The sequence below is a fragment of the Prionailurus bengalensis genome, chromosome A3 (genome assembly GCF_016509475.1).
Source record: "Prionailurus bengalensis isolate Pbe53 chromosome A3, Fcat_Pben_1.1_paternal_pri, whole genome shotgun sequence".
Classification (NCBI taxonomy): domain Eukaryota; kingdom Metazoa; phylum Chordata; class Mammalia; order Carnivora; family Felidae; genus Prionailurus; species Prionailurus bengalensis.
Window position 1 is genome coordinate 61,208,430 of NC_057354.1, and position 12,088 is coordinate 61,220,517.

The 12,088-nt window shown below is 40.2% G+C and overlaps 1 protein-coding gene across 3 annotated transcripts in view; it reads left to right on the top strand.

Annotated features, from left to right (window-relative positions):
- Window positions 1-576: 576 nt before the first annotated feature.
- MGAT4A (alpha-1,3-mannosyl-glycoprotein 4-beta-N-acetylglucosaminyltransferase A) overlaps window positions 577-12,088 on the top strand; it is a 122,516-nt gene continuing 111,004 nt past the window's right edge. Inside the window, exons 1-2 of one of the 3 annotated variants that reach the window (XM_043603214.1) lie at window positions 577-726; window positions 5,423-5,749. In XM_043603214.1, coding sequence (XP_043459149.1) covers window positions 5,656-5,749 — 94 coding nt within the window. In that variant the 5' untranslated portion in view covers window positions 577-726; window positions 5,423-5,655. Of the gene's footprint in view, window positions 727-1,707; window positions 1,791-5,422; window positions 5,750-12,088 lie in introns of those variants that run through there. The other 2 variants (XM_043603216.1, XM_043603215.1) reach the window with 2 other exon arrangements.

The following is a 12,088-nucleotide window of genomic DNA, read 5'->3' on the forward strand; positions in this document are numbered from 1 at the left end:
AGGTCAGAGATGGACGGTGAGGCTGGAACTACGGGGCCTCCGAAGCTATTGTTTGGATTAGGGCGGGAGCCGCCCCTGGGACTTGTCGCCCGGAGGAATGCTGCCCAGGCTGGACGGTCGGGTAACGGGACAGCAGCTGGGGCTAGGGGCTCGGGCTGAGGCAGCCCCGGGTGGTCGGGTCGCGAGCCCAGGCGGAGGCCGAGGGCTCCCTGGGGCCTTGCGTTGGCAGCCTGAGCTGCCTCTGCACACGCCGGGGAGGATTAAAACCAGATGTGGCGGCGGGGCGGCGCGGAGACGCCAAGCTCCCGGAGCCTGGGGCCGGAGACCAACACGCCGCTCCAAACCTCGCTGTGACATTAAATGAAGGGGGAGAAAAGGATCTCAGGAGAGTTATACGGGCTGCGAGACGGCGCCCCTAAATGACAGCCAGGCGGGCCACTGATGCGAGCAGCTCGGCCGCGCGGGGGCGCTCAGTGGAGGGCGCGCAGCACCGGCGGCCAATGGCTGGCGGGGTCGCGGGCGGGGCCGAGGGGCGGGGCGGCCGCGGCGCTCCAGCGGCGGGGGCGGAGTCGCGCTGGGGAGGCGGGGCGCCCGGCAGCGGCGGCGGCGGCAGCGGCGGCCACAGCAGCCTTGGCGGCGGCCGCGGCAGGACTGGCAGCGCCAGCGGCGGGTGAGGGGCTTGCGGCTCGCGGCTTGTGGCGGCGGCGGCGCTCGGGCTGCCTCGAGGTAGGGGCGCAGGGCGGCTGCGCGGAGGGGCGCGGGATGGAGGGGCGGTGCCGGTTTCTGGGCTCTGAGACGCTGGGGTCGCGGAAGATCCACCTGCTGGTAACGGAGCCGCCCGCGCCGCGGCCCGACCCGGAGCTCGCGCGTCTCAGGCTGCTGCGGGGACGGCTCCGGGCGCGGGCTGGGCCTCGGGGCGGGGCGCGGGCCGGGACGCCCTGGCCGCGCGGTCAGCCCCGCGCCACCGCTGCCTCTGCTACAGACCCTCGGTGCCGTGCTCTCTCCCGGTGGCCGGCAGGGCGCCTGGTGCGTTTCCCGGCGCGGCGGGGCTCGTTGACTTTGGGGCAAAGTGGAGGAAAGTGTGGGCTTGGGGGGTACTGGGGAGAAGGGAGAGTTGCTCGCGGGACCCGGCAGTCCCAGGGCCCACACCGGTCCCGGAGTCGGCGCCTTCGCCGGGCCGGGGGCAGGTGAGGCGGGGGCCAGGAGGTCCCGGGCACTGAGGCAAGGGCTGCTCCCGCCGTGGCGGAGGAGGCGTGCAGCTGTCGTACTGAATATTTCTACAAAGTGAAGATGCGGGGGTCCGGTATGAAAGAGTACCCCCATCCCCTCAGGCCCCAGTTCCCCCTGAAGGAGGAAGCTGCAAGTGGGACCCTTAGGTTGGGTCTGGGTGATTGCACAGAGTGTACCAGGTGACACCTCCAAGGCGTGTTTTATGAGCTGGCAGTCATACCACTTGCGCGCCCGCTTTTATTTCTCGAAGCGTGTGTTTCTCTGGAGCCCATTCATTGCTTACAATCCGAATTGCGAAATATAAGCAGACATAATGTATGTTTTTAATGCTTCCCATGTATTTTGCTGTTGTGCTTTTGCCGTCGGACGAATTCTCATAAAAAATAATGACAACAACGTTCGTTGGAATTTAGAACCTAAATTTAGAATCCAATAATAATGCGTTTTTTGGTTTGGTCTTTCTGAATGTTAAAAAAATAGTTGTATTAACAGGTTATCATGGCAGAGGTTTCTTTAGCCCACACTTGTAAATCTGAAAACGCACTGGATGATGAAATTATGTAAGCTGTATTGATGAAAAATATTAATCATTTTATAAATTTAAAATAAATTAATTTTTCCATAATACTGTGTATAAAGTTATATAGGTTATAGTTATATAGAAGCATTATGGATTTCATGCTTCTGCCTTTCATTCCTCAGGCACCTCTGTCCTGTTTGTGGGATTATTAGGGAATATGCCAAGTGTTCAGCAAAGTGTTCTCAGCCATAAAACATAGTGAATATTTAAGAGAACACTTTAAAATACAGTTTCTTGAATCTAATAATAAAATACAGGACTGCAGCCCTTAAAGGGAAGTTTACTAAAACAGACTTTTCAGTTTGAGATCTAGAGTTGAAGTTCCATTCATCTTTGTCAGGGTGAAGAAGATATTAGTAATTTTAGCCACTTCCTTTTTTGTTTTTCAAGATTCAGATGTGTTAAGTAATAATCTCAGAGATTAAGGTGTTAGATTAACATTTTTGCAAATGTGGACATCGATAAAGAATAGGCGTCACTTTGTTTCTTGCCTTAGGCAGTTGGTCAATTCATAGGGCTCTTGGCTGTCCAGCCTGTGACTGCCTCTTCTGGTTGAAGACCATGGAGATCATTAGTTTTGTTTTTGTGGAGTCTTCACTTACACTGTGCAGTTAAACTTCGTTGGTGTGGAAACTCTAATTAAAATGTATGACTACATTCCTACTGAGTAAAATGCTCTTACATTTCTCCTGCAGAATTTCAGGTCTTATTTGTTAGTAGAATTGATAAGTATCTTCTTCAAACCAGAGCTTAATAGCTTCCTGGATCAAATATTTAATATTCCATATATTTTTCACACGTTATTAATAGTATATCTGTAGTCTACTTTGATTTTAGAAGTCATTTACTTTTACTGTCTCTACGTATTTATACTGAGTTTTATCATATGGACTTACTTTGTATTTAATAAAACTGTTTAAAAATATCCTTTATTTTAGGAGTCATTCTTTACTTCCCCATAATTATTAATTGGATGTTTAATAACCTGTATATTTTTAGATCTTTTACCAGGACAAAATCCTTCCTGAAGTAGGGGTAGGGCTAAGTATATAACAACAGAAAGTTATATGCATTTTTATATAATGTCACACCAGGATTATAATTCTACATTATATAATTCACTGAGTTATCATATCTCTTTTTATAATCAGAACTCATTGTGTGCTTACTGATATAAGATAATGCCACGAACGTTTTAAATTCTAAACCATTAAATGTGGGTGTGTTTGACGTTCATTTGTCTTAACTATAGAAGGTGAATAACTTTGGTTTTAAAAAATACTGATAACTTGTGAGAATACCTTTGGAGTTCCTTGTTTTCAGATAGTAATAGGAAGCAAGAAAGTAGAGTTCAGTGCTTCTAGAATATTATACTATAGTGAGAGATCTACTGGCCAAGGAAAGTTAAAAGGCATGCTGGGTGTGTATGTGGGATGGGGGGAGGGGTGCTTAGCCAAAGGTTACAGGAAGTGAGAAATTCTTTTAAAGTTTCAGGTTTTAGGGGCGCCTGGGTGGTGCAGTCGGTTAAGCGTCCGACTTCAGCCAGGTCACGATCTCACGGTCCGTGAGTTCGAGCCCCGCGTCGGGCTCTGGGCTGATGGCTCGGAGCCTGGAGCCTGTTTCCGATTCTGTGTCTCCCTCTCTCTCTGCCCCTCCCCCGTTCATGCTCTGTCTCTCTCTGTCCCAAAAATAAATAAACTTTGAAAAAAAAATTTAAAAAAATAAATAAAGTTTCAGGTTTTAAATTTGGAAATTTCCTATGAAATTTTCATCTTTTTTCATAATAGATCAATATTTGTTATAGTATAGAAAATATTTTAAATTCACACAGTTAAAGATAATGCCTCAGGAAGGGTCTCTAGACTTTGAGTGTCCCCAGCCCTTCTCTTCATTCTTCCAAGCTGCTGGTCACCTAGTTTGAGAGGGAAAGGGTGGTAGGTCAGAGCTTGAACTTTGGAGTCCTACAAATTAGGGTTCTTTCTCTGAGTTCATTTCTCTTGTGTGTAAAATAGGGTTAGTAATGCCTGTCTCATTAAACCTGAAACAGTATAACCTTGTGTGTGTCAATTATACTTCAGTTAAAAAAATGCCTCCCTCAAAGGGTTTTGTGAAGATTTAAAGCATACAATAGATGCATAGGCAACACTTGGTGAGTTGTAGTGTCTTATCATTGATACCATTAGTACTATGCTCTAGACCAGTGGAGATTTCTAGTAATGTTCAGTTTTACAAAGTAGCTCAGATGGTAGTTTCTGAATTGCCTACAAATGGCCACTTTAATCAGCCATACTTTCTTGCTGAGGAAATTGTCCCTTGGGCTTGTTCGGCATTTTTGGAGGTGCATTAACTCTACCCACTAGAGTATGCCTTAGTATATTTCCAAGTGCATCTTGTGGTCCCTTTGAGGCCACTGGGAATCAATGCACATCTTAGAGTGCCTGACATGCTCCCAAGGGAATGACACTGGCTGTGCGTAGAGTAGACTAAACCAGTGGCTGGCTGCAGTGTTTTGTTTGTTTGTTTGTTTTTATTTTTACACAGTTAACTTTTATGGAGAACTTATTAAGTGCTGGGTGATATGCTTAAGTGCTTATAAGGACTTGATTTAATTTGATTTTCTCAACAGCTTTGTTAGATGGGTGGTGATCTCCAGATTTTCTGAGTTAAAACAATGCTAACTGATGGTCCTAGGTGATACAGTGCGCTGGTTGGTTGCTGTATTTTCTAAATGCCTGAGTATTCCCAATTTACACCTTAGGAGTAGGTTAGTTACTGGAAAAACTACACTTATTTCATGATTATGATAAATAGCAGTAATAACTATAACCTGTTATTTATAACATTATGTGTGTCCTAGAGGAGGAGCCAGGAGAGGCTTTTTTCTCACTTTATGGATGAAACTGCGAGGCCTAGATAAGTGCACACTGGAAGTCATATAAGTAATGATGTTGCTGTATCTAGAGCTCAGGTTTTTTTGATGTTTGCATATTGTAGTCTGTCGTTTTTTCTTAATATTTTTAAAACGTTAACTATTACTTTGCAATAGGAAATCTAAGGAGAGTGACAGTTATGCTACTTAGAACTGTTGTGTGATCTTTGGAGTTATCAGCTTGGAATCTTTGGCTTACTATTTGTTTAACAAGTCTCATAACTTCCCCCTTTAAATAATGAACCATTACTTTCTTTTTTTTTTTTTAATTAAAAAAATTTAATGTTTATTCTTGAGAGAGAGCGAGCGAGAGTGAGCATGAATGGGGGAGGGGCAGAGAGAGAGAGGGAGACACAGAATGTAAAGCAGGCTCCAGGTTCCAGGCTGTTAGCACAGAGCCCGACCCAGGGCTTGAACTCAAGAACCACAAGATCACGACCTGAGCTGAAGTCAGATGCTTAACCAACTGAGCCACCCAGGCGCCCCGAACCATTGCTTTCTTTCCTGGAGGAGAAAAACCACATAATTCTAGTATATTAAATGAGTTGTTTAGATGTGAGGATAATCTTTGTAGGTAGAGTTTAGCCCAACCAAAAGTCTGTTTATAATGGTGAATAATAAATGAAGAAACTAATATTTTGCATTATTGAACAAGTTTTTCTTTCTTTTTTTTCCCTGAATAGGAAGAAGGAAGCCTGAGACATCAGCCTATGAAGACTGAAGACCATCCTGAATAGCAATTATGAATGGTGTTGCTGCTAGGCTTGTTCTGCAGAGCATCTGAAATGAACCTCTCTTATTGATTGTTTTTATTGGCCCAGAGCCAGGAGTACTGGATTCAGTTAACTTCACGATTAAAAGAAAACAGTTTTGGTTACCATCATAAACATATGAACCATTGTGATGGTGAAATGAGATGAGGCTCCGAAATGGAACTGTAGCTACTGTTTTAGCATTTATCACTTCGTTCCTTACTTTATCTTGGTATACCACGTGGCAAAATGGGAAAGGTAAGGAAAATATCTCCAAAAAAGTGCATGAAATGTAGTAGGCTTTTTGCTTTGTAGATGGTGCTTAAATGCTTAGGTTAAATACCCCAACAATCTGTATGTTTTATGTTCTCTGCTGGTGGCCTGCTAGTTTATTTCTGACACAGCAATGAAACCATGTTCTTGGACAGAGGAGACGGAGAATTTCTAATTTGAATGGGGTTTGTTTTCGATTTCTTATAATTACACTTGGAGAAATGGATACTGATCAGTGGTTATATTATACATGACAGCCAAGTTGAATAATAAAGACTTTTGTTTTGGCATTTTATTTTTATTAAACATCATAAATGTTTAATAAGCTTCCTTGTACTGGATGTTGTATAAAGTACGTAAAAGGACACAATCAGTGCCTTCATGAAATTTACATGCTGATTATACTAATGATTTGGTGCTGTGTAGTTAATGATTTAAAGTAAATGTGTTGACAGATTGCTTTTTGGGCAAGAGAATTTATGAAGTGGGTGAGGATAAATTCTTATTCAAAAATTAGAAACAAGTTTTAAGTTTATTGTGTTCAGACTTTTGAACTGTGCTTTTAAGGAAGGATGTTTGTTCAGTGATATTCAGGGATAATGCCTTTCTTTGCTTTTTTTTTTTTTTTTATGTTTTTTTTTTTTTTTTTTTTTTGAGAGAGAGAGAGAGGATGCCTGAATGTGGGGGAGCATGAAAGGAAGAGGGGCAGAGAGAGGGGGATAGAGGATCCGAAGTGGGTCCTGCACTGACAGCAGGGAGCCCCAGCCTGATGTGGGACTTGAACTCACAACCTGCTAGCTGGATCATGACCTGAGCTGAAGTCGGAGGCTCAACTGAGTGAGCCACCCAGGCGCCTAGCCTTTCTTTGCTTTTTTGAAGAGAAAATATTTGGAGTAAATTCCCACCCACATTTTTTACTTGTCTCCATTCCTCATGTTAATCTAAGGATTGTTGACGTCAAAGAAGGATGGAGGTATGTATTTGGTTTGTTAGAATCAAGTTAGAGTAGTCATCATCACCAGGTTCTTTGAGAGTCCTATTGCTGGCAGTATTTTATTAACTTGTGTGAGGATAACTGAAAAGGTGGATTCATTATTTAATTTTCCTCTGGTGTATATATAGATGTGTATATATACATGTGCATATATCTGTGTGAGTATGTATTATAAAGTAAACTGATTAAAATGAAAAATACGATCTGTTCTTTGAGCAAGTATATTAGTTCCCTTTTCTGAGTTGGGCTGTAATTTTGAGAGGAACTATTGGGGGTAAAAATTGATGAAAAACTTGCTGAAGACCTTTATTCTTTGTGGACAAATATATACATTTTAGATGTCATTTTTTAATTGTATCATAAGAAGACATACTTAGGAAGAACTTTAACTAGTTAATTTAATCAAACTGTTAATTGTCCCAGACATGAACAAAACAGATTACTGGCCTTAAAAGTTTACTTATGAAATAAGAGAATTGACCATAGGAGAACATATGGATTTTTTTCTTATCAGGAAACTTATCTAGTCAGAGTTATAGTAATGGAGAAACTTGACTCTTCTTACTGTGTCTTATTTAAAGGATTAAAATTTTTGGAATCTCCATTTCATTCATCTTGTTTCTTAGGTAAAGGCATTGTAAGCATTATTTTCTTTTTGTATTAAGTTGTCTTTGGAATAAAAAATTTAAAAATATAAAGATTCTTTCATCTGTGGTATTAGATACACACACAGTCTGTTGTCTTTGATTATCTTTCTTTGAACATCTCTGTAATCCTTCCATGCATACTCTTCTGCTCTGTTTTTCTTAGTGTTTTGTCCATACTTTTTCAGGTGTCAATAGAGCACTCCTGTTATGGTTATGTAAAATCCTCTGTGTTTTAATGTTATCATTTATATAATAGTTTAGCTGCTGAACATTTGGATACTTTCTAGATCATTCTGGTGGTCAGATAGCCTGGATTTTCCAGAGCAGGCCTCATTCCAGATACTCGATTCTAGTTTACTCATAGACCATGTGCTCTGATTTTTATATTGAAAGCACAGTTTCCATTATCACTGACTTTGCTGGGCTAGTAGTTTTTATTTTTCATTCATTGGTCCCTTTCATAGCTACCTATCCTGCCTAGCACTGTATTAAATGCTATGAATATGAAAAGAAAAAGAAACTTAACACCTCTAAACTCAGGGACTTCTAGGGGAAGATGCAGGTACACAAATATGATACCATCAATAGATTGAGATACAAGTAATAGAACAGTGCTGGGGAAGCACATTACATGTTTTAAATGATTTAATTTAATCCTTATAATGACCCTGGGAAGAATTATACACCCTTTCAAAAGATGAGAAAACCAAGGCAGAGTGGTTAAGAAACCTGCCAAGGTCATACATTTAAGTGGAAGAGTGAAGTTTGAACTCAATCATGCTGATTCCAGAGATTATGCTCTTAGCTACTGGTCTGCTGCCCAGAAGAGCAGAGACAGAGGCTACTAATTCTTGAGTCATTTCACAGAGGAATAATAAATATGAAGGTGATGCTGGGAAGAGTAGTAGACAGTGGGCATATCAGGTGGAGGGAGTTCTATGTGTAACCACAAAGTTCTAAAGTGGCATAAAGTATTTGTGTCTTGGAATTATGAAACACTCAGTTTGATTGGCACATAGGACTCCTAGACTGTCAAAGTTTAGTTGGTAAATGCAGTGCAGTTCCTATCATATTTTTTCATAGGTCTTCATTCAACACTTGGGAGAATACATGAGCTGGTCAATGGGATTGGTATAAATTTGGGAGGATGTTAGGAACTCAGCCTGAGGAAAGATGGACTTTGGTCTGCAGGGTATACAGAATTCCTACCTAAAAATGTGGCAGAATTCTAATTACATGGAATGGATGGGTTGGGAAAGTTGTAAGAAGAAGTTGTGAGAGTAGGACTACAGTTATTACACATCCCACTTGCAGCTGGGGTTCTCCTAATGAACTTTCTCCTTTGGTCAGGAACAATCCAGAAATTGGGGAAGACCCAACAAGCAGTCTGTATCTCCATATATAACATTCATGTACATGTTTCTGCATGGACATATGTTTTCATTTTTGTTGGTATTTGCCTAGGAGTGGAATTGCTGGATCATGTAATAATTCTATATATTTAATCATTTGAGAAGCTGCCAGACTGTTTTCCATAGCAGCTGGGCCATTATGCATTCCTTCCAATAGGGTGTGAGGGTCCCAATTTCTTCACATTCTTGACAACCCTTATTATCGGGCTTTTTAAAAAAAATATTTATTTATTTTGAGAGAGGGAGAGCGAGAGCATGATTGGTGGAGGGGCAGAGAGAGAATCCTAAGCAGGCTCCTTGCTGTCAGTACAGAGCCTGATGCTGGGCTCCATCTCACAAACCATGAGATCATGACCTGAGCCAAAATCAAGAGTCAGACGCTTAACTGACTGAGCCACCCAGGCGCCCCATCTGGCTTTTTGATTCTTATCCTAGCGGTAGGGAGATGGTATTTTATTGTGCTTTTGATTTGCATTTCTCTGATGACTAATGATGTCCAACATCTTTTAATATACTTTGAGCAATTTGTGTATATTCTTTGGAAGATTGTCAGTTCAGATCCTTTGCTTACATTAAAAAGGGGTAATTTATCTTTTTATTAATTTGTAAGAGTTCTTTGTATATTCTAGATACAATTTCCTTATCAGATATATGACTTGCAAATATTATCTCCCATTCCATGGGTTGTCTTTCACATTCTTGATGGTGTTCTGTGAAGCACAAGAGTTTTAAATTTTGATGAAGTTCAGTCTATTTTGTTGTTGTTATTGTTCTTGCTTATGCTTCTGGTGTCATATCTGAAAATTCATTACCAAATCCAAGATCATGAAAATTCTGCTATTTTACTTGTTAGAGTCTTGACCTTTGATCCATTTTAAGTCAATTTTTGTGTGTGGTATGAAGTAAAGGTCCAACTTAATTCTTTTGCGCGTGGCTATCCAGTTGTCCTATCACGGTTTGTTTCAAAGGGTAGTTTTTCCCATTGAATGGTCTTGGTACTCTTATTGAAAAATCAGTTGATCATAGATGTATGGATTTATTTCTGAACTCTCAATTCTATTCCATTGATATTCCTTGTGCTAGTACTACACTATCTTGATCATTGTTGCATTGTAGTAAGTTCTGAAATTGGGAAGTGTAAGCCCTGCTACTCTATACTTTTTCAGGATTTTTTTGGCTATTTTGGGTCCTTTGCAATTCCATGTGAATTTTAGCATCCACTTACCAGTTTGTATAAAGAAGTCAACTGGGATTATGATAGGATTGCACTGAATCTATAGATCAGATTGGGTTGTATTACCATGTTAGCAATGTTAGGTAGGTCTTCCAGTCCATAAAGCGTAAGATTTCATTTATTTAGGTCTTTAGTTTTTTTCAACAATTTTTGTGTATGATTCCACAGTGTAAGTTTTATGATTTTATTAAATTTATTCCTAGGTATTGTATACTTTGTGATAGCATTCTAGAGTTGTTTTGTTTTTTTTGAATGGAGTTTTCTTAATTTTACTTGTCAATTTTCATGTCAAGTGTATAGAAAAACAGTTGATTTTTATATATTGGTCTTGAATCCTGCAACCTTGCTGAGCTTATTTATTCCTTAAAAAATTTTTTTTAATATTTATTTTTGAAAGAGAGAGAGCGCAAGTGGGGGAGGTGCAGAGAGAGAGGGAGACACAGAATCTGAAGCAGGCTCCAGGCTCTGAGCTGTCAGCACAGAGCCTGATGCAGGGCTCGAACCCATAAGCTGTGAGATCATGACCTGAGCCGAAGTCAGGTGCTCAACCAACTGAGCCACCCAGGCACCCCTATTTATTAGTTATAATAATGGATTCCTTAGGAGTTTCTGTGTCCAAGATCATGCCATCTGTGAATAGAAATAATTTTCTTTCTTTCTTTCTAGTCTGGATGCCTTTTATTTCTTTGTGCTGTTTAATTGTCTGGCTAGAACCTCCATTTTAGTGTTAAATAGTGGTGTAAGAGCTGACATCTGTGTCTTGATCTTACTGAGATTTGAGAAGTGTTCTCTTTTATTTGTGGAAGATAAGTATTCTTTGAACGTTTGGTGGAATAAGCACTGACGTCATATGGGCTTGAGCTTTTTTTTGTGGGTAGTTTTGTGATGACTGATAGAATCTCACACATGTTACAGGTCTTTTCAGATTGTGTATTTCTTCTCTAGTCAATTTCTGTAGGTTGTATTGTTCTAGGAATTTGTCCATTTTGTTTAAGCTATCTAATTTGTTGGTGTACAGTTGTTCATAATATTTCTTTGTAATTCTTTCTACTTTTATAAGCTCAGTAGAAGTGCCCCTTTTTTATTTCTTTTTCTAGTAGTTCTAGGTTTTTTTTCTTAGTCAAACTATATAAAAGTTTGTTGATTTTGTTGATCTTTTAAAGAACCAGCTTTTGGTTTCTTGATTTTCTCTACTTATTCTTTGTTTCATTACTTTCTACTCTAATCTTGATCCTTTTCTTCTGCTTTTTTTAGGCTTAGTTTGCTCTTCTTTATTTAGTGCAGGTAAGACTTTTTAGAAGGCAAGATTATTGATTTGTGATCTTTTTTCTTTCATGATGTGGACATTTATAGCTATAAATTTCCTTCTAAGGACTGTTTTAGTTGCATCCCATAAGTTTTGGTATGTTATGTCTTGCTTTTAATTCATTTCAAAGTAATTTCTGATTTCTTTTTAAATTTTTTTTCTTTCACCAGTTGGTTGAGGAGAGTCTAGTTTAATTTTCTCATATTTGTAAGTGTCCCAGATTTTTCTGTTATTGGTGCCTAATTCCATTCCACTGTGGTCAGAAGACATGCTTTATATTATTTCTATCCTTTTAAATTTATTTAGGTTTTTAAAAATGACCTAGCATATGGTCTATCCTCTAGAATGTTCCATGTGCACTTGAAACTGTATATTCTGTTGTTGTAGCATAGAATGTTCTGTAGATGTCGGTCAGGTCCAGCTGTTGTATAGTGCTATTCAAGCATTCTGTTTCCTTGTTGACCTCCCATCTAGTTCTATCCATTATTGAAAGTAGAGTATTGAAGTCACCAACTATTGTAGAATTATCTATTTCTCTCTTCATTTCTGTTAGTTTTTGCTGCATGTATTTTGGTGTTCTGTTATCGGGTGCATATATTTTTTATTTTACTTTTAAATAAATTTTTTTAAGTTTATTTATTTTGAGAGAGAGAGATAGCATGGGCAGGGGAGGGGCAGAGAGAGAGGGAGACATAGAATTGTAAATAGGCTCCAGGCTGCAAGCTGTCAAC